We start from the raw sequence: 16,401 nt of genomic DNA on the forward strand, positions 1-16,401 counted from the left end.
GGCCACGGGGCTCGAACCCAGGACCTTCTTGCTGTGAGGCGACAGCGCTAACCACTACACCACCGTGCCGCCCGCTTGTGATTCTGTTTACTACAAACAAAAATCCATCCCCAAAATTGCTACAACAGGCAAAACATGCTACTAAAGAAAAACTGTTGGAACTGAAACGGTCATCTTCTGAAGTAAATCAATCAGAACTGAATAAGTAATCTGACTTGATATTGATGAGATTAAAAGTGAAAGGAAGTTGATAAAAATTAAAAGTAATCAAAGTGACTTGATATTAATCATGGGAATAAAAAGGAAATGGACATGTTCCAGTACAACTATTTGAGTATTGCTAATTGAGTGTTCCAGCATATTCTCTATAAACATTGATGGCATGTAATCTGCATTTGTTTAGTAAACTATTTGAGTATTGCTAATTGAGTGTTCCAGTATGTTATCTATAAATATTGATGGTATGTAATCTGCATTTGTGTAGTAAAGTTAAGAAAATAATATTCACTGTTTGAAAGTTGATTGTATACAAATTACCAGAGAAGTCTTTACTTTGTGTGAATGTGGTGAGTTATGAGCATCACTCTATGAGAAAATCATGAGTGATTGTGGTTTGGTTTTATTTTTCAGATAATTAAAAAAAAAAACTAAATCAACAATTTTCTCCCCCCAAAACCCACAAGTCCCAGTTCATTTTAGTCACCTGTATTCACTCAGAATGGCCCTAAAAAAGCAACAATTTCCAAAATTTTCTTGGGGGGCTTACAGCGCCCCCCAACCCCCAGCTGAACTGGACTCACTACCCGCCCTGCGGGCGCTCCGCTCGTATGCATGTGTCACTACACATTGATTTCACAAAAGGTTGGCATCTCTGGCACAGGCTTCATCATTGGGGATAGATTAGGGATAAAATTAGCTCATGTTTTAAGTTGTTCAAATTCTGTAAAGCTGCTTTGCGACAATGTCTATGGTTAAAAGCGCGATACAAATAAACTTGACTTGTGTTTGGATGTTTGTTTTCTATGTAGATATTTTTGTTGTTAAATGTCAGTAAAGGCTGGTGCAATGCTGATGTCCACCTGTGTATAAAATATATTTATTTAATATGTTTATTCATCAATGGGATGTTCATATTAAATGTATTATTTTATAAACTGTAGTGTGTCGATTTTATTGACCAAGAAATATGTTAGTTACTAATATTATTTTTATCATCTCTGAACATGTTTATTATTATTTAAAAAAAAAAAACTAGGAGGATGGGACAGAACCGTCAACTTCACAGAGGAAATGTGGTGAGAAAATCCTCCTGACTGAGCGTGATCACCTGGTGAAGTCGAATCATAAAAACAGACAGTAGAGCTCAGGGCTGTGTTTAACAGTGAAATTAAGATCATTTCCCCTCACAGTGGGATGAGAACTCACAGGATTGGGACTAAACTGCTGTGTGTCCATCAGAAACCCACTCGTTAGTGAGACTAATCAGGGGAAAAAGCTTGTTTGTTCGGGAGCATAAAGCCTGGACTCTGGAGTGATGGAGAAAGGTCATGTGGTCTGAGGAGTCCAGACTGACCCTGTTCCTGAGTGATGGGCGTGTCAGGGTAAGAAGGGAAGCTCATGAAGCCCCGCCCCATTATGCATAGTGTCCACTGTCCAAGCCTCTGGAGGCAGTGTGATGACCTGGGGTTGGTTCAGTTGGTCAGGTCGAGACTCGGCAACGTTACGGGGCAATAAAATGAAGGCGGCTGACGACCTGAATGTACTGAATGAGCAGGGTCACATCAGTGGGGTTTAATTCCCTGATGGAATAAAATTAGGGCTCAGAGAGTGGTTCAGGGAGCACGAGGAATCATTTTATAAAATGAATTAACCACCACTGAGAGTCCCGACCTTACACAGTCTGTGGAACACTGGAGAAGATTTTACAGAGCGGTTCCAGTCTCCTGTACTCGAGACAAGATCTGAGTGAAACATTTATTTCAGTCCAGAGCTGCATTAATGTTGATGTATAAAGTTGGTGAAACAACACCATGGTGCGTGGGTACCATAATCAAGCTAACGGCAGAGCAACAATCACTATTCCGTCAACAAGACCACGAACAATTCCGTCCTGGCCATGGAATGGTGGACCAGCTCTCTACTCTGGCAGGGTTGATGGGGGGGGGGGGGGGGGGGGGGGGGTCATGGGAGTATGACCAGCCAGTCTACATGTGTTTTGTAGATTTGGAAAAGGCTTATGACCATGTCCCCCGGGGGACCTTGTGGAGGCACTGTGGGAGTATGGGGTATCAGGGCCATTGCTACGCGCCGTCCAGTCCTTGTACAACCAAAGGGTGAGCTGTGTCTGAATTCTCAGCACAAAGTCAAACGTGTTCCCGGTGGGTGCTCGACTCTGCCAAGGCTGCCCCTTGTCGCCGACCTTGTTTGTGATGTTCGTGGATGGGATCTTGAGGCACAGCCGGGGTGAGGAGGATGTCCGGTTTGGGAACCTCAGGATTACATCTCTGCTCTTTGCACATGATGTGGTTCTGTTGGCTTCTTCAGAACATGACCTTCAGCAAGCACTGGGACGGTTTGCAGCTGAGAGTGAAGTGGCTGGGATGAGACTCAGCACCTCCAAGTCTAAGGCCATGGTGCTCTGCCGGAAAACAGTGGAGCGCTCCCTCCGGGTTGGGACTGAGTTACTGCCCCAAGCGAAGAAGTTCAAAGTATCTCAGGGTCTTGTTCACAAGTGATGGTAAAATGGAGTGTGAGATAGACAGGCGGATTGGGGTGGCGTCAGCAGTAACGCGGTCATTGTACCGGTCCGTCATGGTGAAGAGGGAGCTGAGCCAGAAGGCAAAGCTTTCGATTTGCCAGTTAATCTATGTTCTAACCCTCACCTATGGTCATGAGCTTTGGGTAGTGACCGAAAGGATGAGATCACGGATACAAGCGGCTGAAATGAGCTTTCTCCGCAGGGTGGCTGGGCTCAGCCTTACAGACAGGGTGAGGAGCGCCTTGGGATCCCCCAGGAGGAACTGGAAAGCGTTGCTGGGGAGAGGGACGCCTGGAATACCCTGCTGCCACTGCCACCCGACTTCAGACAAGCAGAAGAAAATGGATGGATGGAAGACCATGAACAAGATTTTACACACAAATAACATACATACATCATTTACTAAACTGTTTATTACTGCATAAATAGAAATACTGCTCTGTTAAATGATTTATTAAACTGTGATTACATCAGCAAAGTTACTTATGAAATTTAAAAAATAAAATAAAATAAATCCATGATGTGATATAAACCCACATTTTCACTTAAAAACACACTCCTGTAGAATACATGTTTATTCATCACACTTCAATATTTACAACTAAACAAGTAACACAACATTAATGTACATTAAACATTAAAATATCAGCGTATAAAAAATGAAATCTGAATATTTTAATCATCACTGTCAGAATCAGAAGCGTGGATCTGATCATGTATAGAGTTTGTGAGGAGTATTAAAGCTGAAGTGTGTGTGAGAGATCAGATCTGATCATATTAATGTTTCACAGAAACTAAAGCGCAGCTCTCACATGAAGACGTGATGATTAATGTTTCAATCTAAATCTCTTTAATGACCTGAATCTCCGTCTGCTTTTCTCTTCCTCTCCGTCTGCAGCAGCAAACGATCGAAACGCTGATGACGACGAGAAACGTCACGATGACCAGGAGAGCAGTGCCGAGCATCACAGGGTCAAACTCTACACACACACACACACACACACACAAATACTTCCTGTTTAGAGCTGAACTCATGATAAACAGTGGACATGATGTGCAGCGCTCTGTGTGTGTATATTAGGGTGGTCCTCAAATATATGCCAAAAATAAAAATTTGACTTTCTTAAGGTGCTTCCTCACTAAGTTGTTCGGCTTGCTGAAAAAACAATTTGTGCAAAATTTTATTTTGATACGACTATTCTAACCACTGCCACGCACGGGTTGAAATTATTTGAGCATATTTGCGAAAACCAACAAAAAGCAATGTGCATGTTCACCTAAGCAATACATATTGAAAAATGACAAACAGGAGACAAATAAAAACAATATTATGTGCCACTGTTCACATATTTGTTTAGATCAAACAGTCATAATGGGTGGCGTTTTGTTACGATTTCTTGGCTTCCGGGAATTGACGCCGATGCCATTCCACTACTTGCAACAGGTATTGCCGCTGCTGCTCATCTTTTGTCAGGATTTGATTATAGTCCTGGATTAGTGCCACTCCTCTCTCAGCAAAGTCATTGACCACAGCAATACCATGCAGGGCCTTCTTTGATGACTGGAATGATGGGTCCTCCTCCCACTCTGAAGGGTCCTTGATGAGGAAGTCGGTGTCAATGTTGAATGCCTCAAAAATGTGACCCGAGGCAAGATGCCTAACCCTTTTTTTAGATGTAACAAAATCTGCCACAGTTTTGTTTGCAACGGCTTCCTTCGCCTCTGTTGCACGTGGCTGATGATCATCATCTGCTTCGTCTTTCAGAGCAGCCACGATCCCACGCTTTTCATCATCTGTGATGCTGCTGTCAAATAGGGCAAGTCCGGCTAGGTCCTCACTCAGATACCAGAGGTGTCTGGCAAACTTCTTGCTGGTGGCTTTCACAATATCAGAATCAGGATAGGAGACCAGTCCCTTCAGGAATGACAAATCACCAGCTGGAGCAGCGATTGCAGATGGAGCACTGAACCAGGCCTTGACATGCAGTGCTCCAGTGAAAGCTGTGAAGCGTTTCAGGCCAGAGAGTTCCTCAGTAGATAACTGAAACTGGTTTCTAAACAAAAACATCTTGATTGCATAGATGACATGTGCCATCCACCTGGCATGCAAAAAACAGGGCTCATGTGGCAGTGGTTAATATTACTCAAATCACTTGAAATTTTACCCAATTGATTTTTTCCCCAAGTGGAACAAGAAAATGAAGTAGCACCTTTAAAAAGTTGAAGTTTGTTTTTGGGGCCCACCCTAGTGTATATATAATGTTTTTGAGGGGGTGGCCTGCAGGGGGCACAATGGAGACATGAAGAAAAGCAATGTGTGTTTGTGTATTTCCTCCACAGTCCTGCATTTTCACCTCCATCACTCACTCACACACGATAGATAGATAGATAGATAGATAGATAGATAGATAGATAGATAGATAGATAGATAGATAGATAGATAGATAGATAGATAGCAGGTGAGAGGTCAGTGTTTACCTGTGAGGGGGTTAGAGGTCAGTGCAGGTGAACACTTGGGTAAACTCCACTTGGCCAGTTTCCTGTTTACGCTGCGAGACGCAATGGACACTAAAACTCTGAAACAGTAACTGGGTCCTTGCTCCAAATCCCTCATCACCACCTCCTCACTGTCAGACATCACAATCGGCTTCTACACGCACACACACACAATCATCATCACCATAACTACACACCACTGACTGCAGAACACATTTTAAAGAAATGAAGCCAAAATTCCTTCTGCATGTTGTCAGATTTGTAGCCTGCACAGTCCAGACTTTCTCCATCTCGAGTCTGTGCAGTGGATATACAAGGTGAAGTAGGCCCGCCCCTTTCTCCAGTAGAAATTACATCTATCCTGAGAGCTTAAACAGATTCAGCTGGAGATATTGCATTCATACGGACGTGTCTGATAAGAACAGTCATCACTCGGACCTTCACAGAAGATCAGAGGTGGTTTCAGGAGGAGATGCTGGATTAGACCCCGGCTGCAGTACAGAGGGAGTTCAAAACTCATTATTTGGGACACCTGGGTATAAAATCCATCTGAATGTTGTTGGTAGTGCATTACTGAATGTGTTCACTGATGAATGGCTTTGTGTAAATGTGGAGAGCAGGCTGGATGTCGTTAATGCTGAGATAACGAGGTCTGTGGCTCAGAAACACGTGAGATTTTCTGATTAAACCTCTCAGTGTTTCAGTATTTTAACAAAAATCACTAACTGCATATCAGTGCATGTGTCCAGAAAAGTTAAAATTATTAGGTACATGTAAGGAACAGACAGAGTGCGATGCAGCCGCTGCCTCTTCTGGAAAACCTGTCAATCAAGTGTAGCCACGCCTTCTTACGATAGAAAATAAATGTGCAGATATCAGCATATGGAAAACTGTTTAAATTAGACACTGTAGATGGAAAAAGAGAAAAGTGACAGGAAATAAAGCCTGCATTTTCACTAAACTCATGCGGATGGGCGGAGCTAAAAATTATACTGCAGCCAGCCAGCAGGGGCGCTAGAGCTGTGATGGCATCACTTTTTAGAGATGTTACACCATGTTTTATAGTCAGTACCACACACACACCCCTCTGATACACACCCTTCCTGTTTTTCCTGCTTTGTTGTACATGATGCTGTATTTGAGGTCGTGTTTAAAGACGTCTCGGAGAGTGAGATGGCGTCCGTCTCTGTACAGCGCCGTCTGCTGGTCAGTGATGTGCAGCACAATTGTATCGTTCTCATCCAATGTTACATTGAACTGTGGAGCTCCAATTACAGCTGAAACACACACACACACCTAACATTACCCATGAGTTACACACACACACACACACACACACACACAGACGGAGGGGAAGAGTGTAATAATCACACTGACTGTCTTTATAAGGGCAGAATCTTTCAGACTGAGTGGATGGAAGCTCCATGGGGTCAAAGGTCATGATCTCAGTCAGTACATCTGCAGTGTAGGTGGCTTTAAGGTAATGGAGATAACCTGTGAGGTCACACTCCGGGTGAGAGATCTGGATGCAGTAAGGATTCCTCTGTCTGTCTTTCCCCACCCTGAGAACACACACACACACACACACACACACACACACACACACACACACACACACACACTATTAATAATAATGTGTGAAACGTAATTTCTTTCAGCCATGCACTGCTTGTTGTATGGTCTGAATAGTCAAAGTCAAACTTTGTTAACGGTACTGGTGGGCTGATTTGATTTGATTCAGTAGGAATGAAATACTGTATAGCAAAAGTTAACCGAGAGAGCAACATCTGAAGTAATAATAATTTAAAAAATAATGAAACTCTAAAAGTAGTAATTTCCTTTAATACAAGTCAGAACCTGTTCATTTTATTCTCTTGCGATGTTTAATCAGAGCCAAAATGAACCTAGAAAACTCTTCACTAAAAAATGCACATTGGCCTCAAAGACTGATATCAAACTGGGCAAAGTTTAAAAAAATGACGAATCGAAATAGTGATATTTTTGTACACTCATAACTGTGTGTGTGTGTGTGTGTGTGTGTGTGTGTGTGTGTGTGTGTGTGTAAGAGGTGAGACTAACCACTGACAAGCTAAATAACGAACAGTGTGTGTTGAGGGAGAGAGATAAACAGATTTACTGGGAGAACTCGACAGTGTGTGTGTTTTCAGAGACGGAGCGCCACGTCAAGATGGTTTTAAAGTTCAGTGATGTCCAGGTCACATTCTGAGCTCGGGGCAGAGGGGCATCACCTGAGGGCAGGAGATAAAATAACATCAAATAAAATAAATATTTTCAGTGTGAGACTCTGTGACTCTTCCTGTTAGTCTTTATTTTAACATGGTTTAAAGAGTTTAATTGTAATCAAACTGTGTGTTTACTGCGAAGAGCTTCAGGAATAAAACTTTTTTTTCTCAGTGAAACTCGTCACAGAGTCTGGAGTGAGCTTTCATCTGCAGAACTGAAGTGAGAAGCTTCACACACACACAGAAGCTGAGAGAAGAGCCACAGGGCTACAGCTGATACTCTCCTGACTTTTATAGGATTATTTATCTGTAATTAACAGGTTTTTATTTTGTACAGCTTTTATACCACATGCTTTATATTAAGAGACTTTTATTTTCAGATTTTAGCCCAACCTAATCACAGATCTGGAACACACTGACTGAAAGTAGAGTCTTCAGGAAGATCTGATGATGAACCCATGACGTAATGAAGCTGTATTTGTGTATTTATAGAGATATAAAGCTGCTGCTGTGACTGCCTTTAACTCCAGCAGTGTTATAAACAACTACAGAACTGAAATAACACGTTCATGTTCTTTACTGAGTCAGTAAACTATTCTTCGTGGTGTGTGTGTGTGTGTGTGTGTGTGTGTGTGTGTGTGTGTGTGTGTGTGTGTGTGTGTGCGCTCTTACCAGACACTGAGCTGAAGAAGATCAGGAGAAAGAGCCGCACTGAGATCCTCATTGCTCTGTTCAGGTTGGAGATGAACACGGGGTGGGTGAGAGAGAGTGGTGATGGGTGAGAGAGAGTGGTGATGGGTGAGAGAGAGTGGTGATGAGTGAGAGAGTGGTGAGTATGAAGTTCTGACGCAGTGTAAACTGCAGTGTTCAGGGTTTTATTCTCTGATTTACAGGAACCAAACTCTCCTCCAGCTCATTAGCCACGCCCCTCCATGGACAAGTAAGGCAGTGAGCGGAGCCTCAGTCAGAAGACAAAAGATCATAAGAAATTCCCCCTTTTTACCATATATGGCCATCCGGAACAGCAGACATACCGTATGCGCGCGCATGCACACACACCAGAGTGCATGAAAAAAGCAGACCCAGTTCAGGCCCAGAACATCCCCGCTCTCCCCGCCTTTTATTCCAGACTCCCCGCCTTTTATTCCAGACTCCCAGCCTTTTATTCCAGACTCCCAGCCTTTTATTCCAGACTCCCAGCCTTTAATTCCAGACTCCCAGCCTTTTATTCCAGACTCCCAGCCTTTTATTCCAGACTCCCAGCCTTTTATTCCAGACTCCCAGCCTTTTATTCCAGACTCCCAGCCTTTAATTCCAGACTCCCAGCCTTTTATTCCAGACTCCCAGCCTTTTATTCCAGACTCCCAGACTTTTATTCCAGACTCCCAGCCTTTAATTCTGGACTCCCAGCCTTTTATTCCAGACTCCCAGCCTTTAATTCTGGACTCCCCGCCTTTAATTCTGGACTCCCAGCCTTTTATTCCAGACTCCCAGCCTTTTATTCCAGACTCCCAGCCTTTAATTCCGGACTCCCAGCCTTTTATTCCAGACTCCCAGCCTTTTATTCCACACTCCCAGCCTTTTATTCCAGACTCCCAGCCTTTTATTCCAGACTCCCAGCCTTTTATTCCAGACTCCCAGCCTTTAATTCTGGACTCCCAGCCTTTTATTCCAGACTCCCAGCCTTTTATTCCAGACTCCCAGCCTTTTATTCCAGACTCCCAGCCTTTAATTCTGGACTCCCAGCCTTTTATTCCAGACTCCCAGCCTTTAATTCTGGACTCCCCGCCTTTAATTCCGGACTCCCAGCCTTTTATTCCAGACTCCCAGCCTTTTATTCCAGACTCCCAGCCTTTAATTCCGGACTCCCAGCCTTTTATTCCAGACTCCCAGCCTTTTATTCCACACTCCCAGCCTTTTATTCCAGACTCCCAGCCTTTTATTCCAGACTCCCAGCCTTTTATTCCAGACTCCCAGCCTTTAATTCCGGACTCCCAGCCTTTTATTCCAGACTCCCAGCCTTTTATTCCACACTCCCAGCCTTTTATTCCAGACTCCCAGCCTTTTATTCCAGACTCCCAGCCTTTTATTCCAGACTCCCAGCCTTTTATTCCAGACTCCCAGCCTTTAATTCCGGACTCCCAGCCTTTTATTCCACACTCCCAGCCTTTTATTCCAGACTCCCAGCCTTTTATTCCAGACTCCCAGCCTTTTATTCCAGACTCCCAGCCTTTTATTCCAGACTCCCAGCCTTTTATTCCGGACTCCCAGCCTTTTATTCCGGACTCCCAGCCTTTAATTCTGGACTCCCAGCCTTTTATTCCAGACTCCCAGCCTTTAATTCTGGACTCCCCGCCTTTAATTCTGGACTCCCAGCCTTTTATTCCAGACTCCCAGCCTTTTATTCCAGACTCCCAGCCTTTAATTCCGGACTCCCAGCCTTTTATTCCAGACTCCCAGCCTTTTATTCCGCGCTCCCCGCCTTTTATTCCAGACTCCCCGCCTTTAATTCCGCACTCCCCACCTTTTATTCTGGACTCCTGCCTTTTATTCCGGACTCCCAGCCTTTAATTCTGGACTCCCCGCCTTTAATTGCAGACTCCCAGCCTTTTATTCCGCACTCCCCACCTTTTATTCTGGACTCCCAGCCTTTTATTCCAGACTCCCAGCCTTTTATTCCAGACTCCCAGCCTTTTATTCCGCGCTCCCCGCTTTTTATTCCAGACTCCCCGCCTTTAATTCCGCACTCCCCACCTTTTATTCTGGACTCCCACCTTTTATTCCGGACTCCCAGCCTTTAATTCTGGACTCCCAGCCTTTTATTCCAGACTCCCCGCCTTTAATTGCAGACTCCCAGCCTTTTATTCCGCACTCCCCACCTTTTATTCCACACTCCCCACCTTTTATTCTGGACTCCCAGCCTTTTATTCCGCGCTCCCCGCCTTTTATTCCGGACTCCCCGCCTTTAATTCTGGACTCCCAGCCTTTTATTCCAGACTCCCCGCCTTTAATTGCAGACTCCCAGCCTTTTATTCCAGACTCCCAGCCTTTAATTCTGGACTCCCAGCCTTTTATTCCAGACTCCCAGCCTTTTATTCCAGACTCCCAGCCTTTTATTCCAGACTCCCAGCCTTTAATTCTGGACTCCCAGCCTTTTATTCCAGACTCCCAGCCTTTAATTCTGGACTCCCAGCCTTTTATTCCAGACTCCCCGCCTTTAATTGCAGACTCCCAGCCTTTTATTTCAGACTCCCAGCCTTTAATTCTGGACTCCCAGCCTTTTATTCCAGACTCCCAGCCTTTTATTCCGGACTCCCAGCCTTTTATTCCAGACTCCCAGCCTTTAATTCTGGACTCCCAGCCTTTTATTCCAGACTCCCAGCCTTTAATTCTGGACTCCCAGCCTTTTATTCCAGACTCCCCGCCTTTAATTGCAGACTCCCAGCCTTTAATTCTGGACTCCCAGCCTTTTATTCCAGACTCCCAGCCTTTAATTCTGGACTCCCAGCCTTTTATTCCAGACTCCCCGCCTTTAATTGCAGACTCCCAGCCTTTTATTCCGCACTCCCCACCTTTTATTCCAGACTCCCAGCCTTTTATTCCGGACTCCCAGCCTTTTATTCCGCTCTCCCCGCCTTTTATTCCGCACTCCCAGCCTTTTATTCCGCTCTCCCCGCCTTTTATTCCGCACTCCCAGCCTTTTATTCCAGACTCCCCGCCTTTAATTCCGGACTCCCAGCCTTTTATTCCAGACTCCCAGCCTTTTATTCCGCACTCCACACCTTTTATTCCGGACTCCCAGCCTTTAATTGCGGACTCCCAGCCTTTTATTCCCCACTCCCCGCCTTTAATTCCAGACTCCCAGCCTTTTATTCCAGACTCCCCGCCTTTTATTCCGGACTCCCAGCCTTTTATTCCACACTCCCAGCCTTTTATTCCAGACTCCCCGCCTTTTATTCCGGACTCCCAGCCTTTAATTGCGGACTCCCAGCCTTTTATTCCGCACTCCCCGCCTTTTATTCCAGACTCCCAGCCTTTTATTCCAGACTCCCTGCCTTTTATTCCGCACTCCCCGCCTTTAATTCCGGACTCCCAGCCTTTTATTCCAGACTCCCAGCCTTTTATTCCGCTCTCCCAGCCTTTTATTCCGGACTCCCAGCCTTTTATTCCTGACTCCCAGCCTTTTATTCCGCACTACCAGCCTTTTATACCGCACTTCCAGCCTTTTATTCCGGAATCCGAGCCTTTTATTCCGCAGTCCCAGCCTTTTATTCCGCAGTCCCAGCCTTTTATTCCGCAGTCCCAGCCTTTTATTCCAGACTCCCAGCCTTTTATTCCGGACTCACAGCCTTCTATTCCGCAGTCCCAGCCATGGGCGCTGCCAGGGGGGGAAAGGTTAGAACAATTCTAGGGGCCCAGCACTGCCATGGGGCCCTTTAAGGGGCTGATAATATGCTTTTAATGATTTTAATAAGACTTTTGAAATAACAACAATGCAATATTCCATCTGGTAAAATGAGCTAATTGAACAAGGTTGTCTATTTCTTGAGTTCTTCAACATATTGTCATTTAACCCTCCCCCTTTTGCGAAATGGTACGGTCCAGTTCTGGTAGAAGCGCGATGCGTTAAATCTGTGTGCTGATCAGTGCAACGCTACTTGCTGCTGTGTTGCGGTGCAGCAGCCAGCCAGCAGTGGAGTGCGTACAGTCTATGATCGCTAAATATGAAGACTGGCTGTCAAAAACGTAAAGAAAGGCAGCTGAAAGCTGAGAGGGACCGGAGAGACAGGCAACTGGTCACTCAGTTTTTCCCAAAGAAAGGTCGCTATCGCTCACATGTGTGTTCAAAATATTAGCGAATGGTAAATGAACAGTATGAACGTGGTTGGATTAGCCTATCAAGAGAACACTTTTACAGTTTGTACAGTGACATTTTTTCCATTTTAATAACTGAACTGACTTGTGTGATAAACAAGATGAAATATTACGTTATGCTGGTGCTAATAACTAGTGCTAATAACCAGTTTCATAACTAATGGGGTGCCCTAAATATGCACAGATTCAGCCTCAGGGGGACCTCCGCCCTACCAAACCACTGAACCCCCCTTTGGAGAAGGAGGTAAGCAGCAATACAACCCATAAATGCTTTAGGATTGAAGTTTTTAATGAGCGAGCGCCATATACAGCTTGCTAGATTAAAGTGTTGCTAATAACGGACACCAGTCAAGTGGTTGACATGGTTACGTGTGTGGAATGTTCACACGTTCTAAACCATTGGTTTCAACCATTGGTTAATACATAAAATGTAATAACGAAGTCACAAACTCAAAGTCACAAACTCAAGGTTTTTCTTTCCTGTGTGTTCGTGTAGTTTGATGTTTGAGTGTTTTGCCCGCCGGTGGTGGTGTAGCTCCAGACCCAGTTTTGGGCGTCGGTTCGCTCCAGGCCTTGGTTCGTTGTGGGTGATGCCTGCGCTCCCAACTATGGACTGCAGTGAGCCTGTTGCTCAATTTACATCGTGGTTGTCCAGCGCTCTGTGCTTTAACGCTTGGTGTGATGTTCCGAGTGATGTTGCTCGGTGGTGTTGCGGCGGCTGTGCAGGCGGTTTGGGACACATCAGCGCTCTGCGTCGCGGAGCTTCTCTGCTCGCTGTGTGGATCCATGGTGTGGTGCTCGAGCAATGTTGCTGACGGCGTCATGCCGGCGGTGCTGGAGATGTGGGACTTGTTTTTGTGCGCCTTTTGGTGGGACTGTGGCTTTAGGTGGTGGTAAATCTGCAGCTGTTAATGTTGGAGTGATGATGTCAGACTGTCCAGCTACTGCTAGAACTGTAAAGACACTGAAGTGTATGAAAGAGTGCAACAGCCTGTGAAAGAGTGTAACAGAGTGTGAAAGAGTGTAACAGTGTAAGAGTGTGAAGGTCTAACAGTGTGTGAAAGAGTGTAAAAGAGTAACAGTGTGAAAGAGTGTAACAGTGTGTGAAAGAGTGTAAGAGTAAGTGTGAAAGAGTGTAACAGTGTGTGAAAGAGTAACAGTGTGTGAGAGAGTGTAAAAGAGTAACAGCGTGAAAGAGTGTAACAGAGTGTGAAAGAGTGTAACAGTGTGTGAGAGTGTAACAGTGTGTGAAAGAGTGTAAAAGAGTAACAGTGTGAAAGAGTGTAACAGAGTGTGAAAGAGTGTAAGAGTGTGTGAAAGAGTGTAAAAGAGTAACAGTGTGAGAGTGTAACAGTGTGTGAAAGAGTGTAACAGTGTGTAAGAGTGTAACAGTGTGTGAAAGAGTGTAAAAGAGTAACAGTGTGAAAGAGTGTAACAGAGTGTGAAAGAGTGTAACAGTGTGTGAGAGTGTAACAGTGTGTGAAAGAGTGTAAAAGAGTAACAGCGTGAAAGAGTGTAACAGAGTGTGAAAGAGTGTAACAGTGTGTGAGAGTGTAACAGTGTGTGAAAGTGTAAAAGAGTAACAGTGTGAAAGAGTGTAACAGAGTGTGAAAGAGTGTAACAGTGTGTGAGAGTGTAAGAGTGTGTGAAAGAGTGTAAAAGAGTAACAGTGTGAGAGTGTAACAGTGTGTGAAAGAGTGTAACAGTGTGTGAGAGTGTAACAGTGTGTGAAAGAGTGTAAAAGAGTAACAGTGTGAAAGAGTGTAACAGTGTGTGAAAGAGTGTAAAAGAGTAACAGTGTGAAAGAGTGTAACAGTGTGTGAAAGAGTGTAATAGTGTGTGAGAGTGTAACAGTGTGTGAGAGAGTGTAAAAGAGTAACAGCGTGAAAGAGTGTAACAGAGTGTGAAAGAGTGTAACAGTGTGTGAGAGTGTAACAGTGTGTGAAAGTGTAAAAGAGTAACAGTGTGAAAGAGTGTAACAGAGTGTGAAAGAGTGTAACAGTGTGTGAGAGTGTAAGAGTGTGTGAAAGAGTGTAAAAGAGTAACAGTGTGAGAGTGTAACAGTGTGTGAAAGAGTGTAACAGTGTGAGAGAGTGTAACAGTGTGTGAAAGAGTGTAAAAGAGTAACAGTGTGAGAGTGTAACAGTGTGTGAAAGAGTGTAAAAGAGTAACAGTGTGAGAGTGTAACAGTGTGTGAAAGAGTGTAACAATGTGTGAAAGAGTGTAAAAGAGTAACAGTGTGAGAGTGTAACAGTGTGTGAAAGAGTGTAAAAGAGTAACAGTGTGAAAGAGTGTAACAGTGTGTGAAAGAGTGTAACAGTGTGTGAGTGTAACAGTGTGTGAAAGAGTGTAAGAGTAACAGTGTGAAAGAGTGTAACAGAGTGTGAAAGAGTGTAACAGTGTGTGAAAGAGTGTAACAGTGTGTGAGAGTGTAACAGTGTGTGAGAGAGTGTAAAAGAGTAACAGTGTGAGTGTAACAGTGTGTGAAAGAGTGTAACAGTGTGTGAAAGAGTGTAAAAGAGTAACAGTGTGAGAGTGTAACAGTGTGTGAAAGAGTGTAAAAGAGTAACAGTGTGAGAGTGTAACAGTGTGTGAGTGTAAAAGAGTAACAGTGTGAAAGAGTGTAACAGTGTGAGAGAGTGTAAGAGTGTGTGAAAGAGTGTAAAAGAGTAACAGTGTGAGAGTGTAACAGTGTGTGAAAGAGTGTAAAAGAGTAACAGTGTGAGAGTGTAACAGTGTGTGAAAGAGTGTAACAGTGTGAGAGTGTAACAGTGTGTGAAAGAGTGTAACAGTGTGTGAAAGAGTGTAAAAGAGTAACAGTGTGAGAGTGTAACAGTGTGTGAAAGAGTGTAACAATGTGTGAAAGAGTGTAAAAGAGTAACAGTGTGAAAGAGTGTAACAGTGTGTGAAAGAGTGTAACAGTGTGTGAGAGTGTAACAGTGTGTGAAAGAGTGTAAAAGAGTAACAGTGTGAAAGAGTGTAACAGAGTGTGAAAGAGTGTAACAGTGTGTGAAAGAGTGTAATAGTGTGTGAGAGTGTAACAGTGTGTGAGAGAGTGTAAAAGAGTAACAGCGTGAAAGAGTGTAACAGAGTGTGAAAGAGTGTAACAGTGTGTGAGAGTGTGTGTGAAAGAGTGTAAAAGAGTAACAGTGTGAAAGAGTGTAACAGAGTGTGAAAGAGTGTAACAGTGTGTGAGAGTGTAAGAGTGTGTGAAAGAGTGTAACTGTGTGAGAGTGTAACAGTGTGTGAAAGAGTGTAAAAGAGTAACAGTGTGAGAGTGTAACAGTGTGTGAAAGAGTGTAACTGTGTGAGAGTGTAACAGTGTGTGAAAGAGTGTAAAAGAGTAAGTGTGAAAGAGTGTAACAGTGTGTGAAAGAGTGTAAAAGAGTAACAGTGTGAGAGTGTAAGTGTGTGAAAGAGTGTAAAAGAGTAACAGTGTGAAAGAGTGTAACTGTGAGAGAGTGTAACAGTGTGTGAAAGAGTGTAAAAGAGTAACAGTGTGAAAGAGTGTAACAGTGTGTGAAAGAGTGTAAAAGAGTAACAGTGTGAAAGAGTGTAACAGTGTGTGAAAGAGTGTAACAGTGTGTAAGAGTGTGTGAAAGAGTGTAAAAGAGTAACAGTGTGAAAGAGTGTAACAGTGTGTGAGAGAGTGTAAAAGAGTAACAGCGTGAAAGAGTGTAACAGTGTGTGAAAGAGTGTAACAGTGTGTAAGAGTGTGTGAAAGAGTGTAAAAGAGTAACAGTGTGAAAGAGTGTAACAGTGTGTGAAAGAGTGTAAAAGAGTAACAGTGTGAAAGAGTGTAACAGTGTGTGAAAGAGTGTAACAGTGTGTAAGAGTGTGTGAAAGAGTGTAAAAGAGTAACAGTGTGAAAGAGTGTAACAGTGTGTGAAAGAGTGTAAAAGAGTAACAGTGTGAAAGAGTGTAACAGTGTGTGAAAGAGTGTAACAGTGTGTAAGAGTGTGTGAAAGAGTGTAAAAGAGTAACAGTGTGAAAGAGTGTAACAGTGTGTGAAAGAGTGTAAAAGAGTAA

The 16,401-nt window shown here is 43.9% G+C and overlaps 2 protein-coding genes across 3 annotated transcripts in view; one reads left to right on the forward strand and one right to left on the reverse strand.

Annotated features, from left to right (window-relative positions):
- The window catches only part of LOC132871945 (ATP-binding cassette sub-family D member 3-like), a 15,108-nt gene extending 13,968 nt beyond the window's left edge, over positions 1-1,140 (forward strand). For both annotated transcript variants that reach the window (XM_060906594.1, XM_060906595.1), the window contains exon 23: positions 1-1,140. This exon is cut by the window's left edge and continues 1,162 nt beyond it. The gene's annotated coding sequence lies outside the window, so the exon portion shown is untranslated.
- A 2,091-nt stretch (positions 1,141-3,231) lies between these two features.
- Positions 3,232-8,383, reverse strand: LOC132871389 (tissue factor-like). Its single transcript, XM_060905509.1, has 6 exons — positions 8,170-8,383; positions 7,392-7,503; positions 6,632-6,816; positions 6,353-6,531; positions 5,237-5,408; positions 3,232-3,738 (listed from the first exon to the last, which is right to left on the reverse strand). Exons 1-6 carry the CDS (start codon positions 8,219-8,221, stop codon positions 3,599-3,601), a joined length of 840 nt encoding a protein of 279 aa, XP_060761492.1. The 5' UTR covers positions 8,222-8,383; the 3' UTR covers positions 3,232-3,598.
- Positions 8,384-16,401: the final 8,018 nt, after the last annotated feature.

Source organism: Neoarius graeffei, chromosome 23 (genome assembly GCF_027579695.1).
Source record: "Neoarius graeffei isolate fNeoGra1 chromosome 23, fNeoGra1.pri, whole genome shotgun sequence".
NCBI classification, from domain to species: domain Eukaryota; kingdom Metazoa; phylum Chordata; class Actinopteri; order Siluriformes; family Ariidae; genus Neoarius; species Neoarius graeffei.

Excerpts from the sequence above, each read along its gene's own strand:
- LOC132871389 (XM_060905509.1), bottom strand. The coding sequence starts at position 8,221 with ATGAGGATCTCAGTGCGGCTCTTTCTCCTGATCTTCTTCAGCTCAGTG. Across the intron at positions 7,504-8,169 it reads CTTCTTCAGCTCAGTGTCTG|GTGATGCCCCTCTGCCCCGA; the intron begins GTAAGAGCGCAC and ends TCCTGCCCTCAG. Across the intron at positions 6,532-6,631 it reads ATTCTGCCCTTATAAAGACA|CTGTAATTGGAGCTCCACAG; the intron begins GTCAGTGTGATT and ends TGTGTGTTTCAG.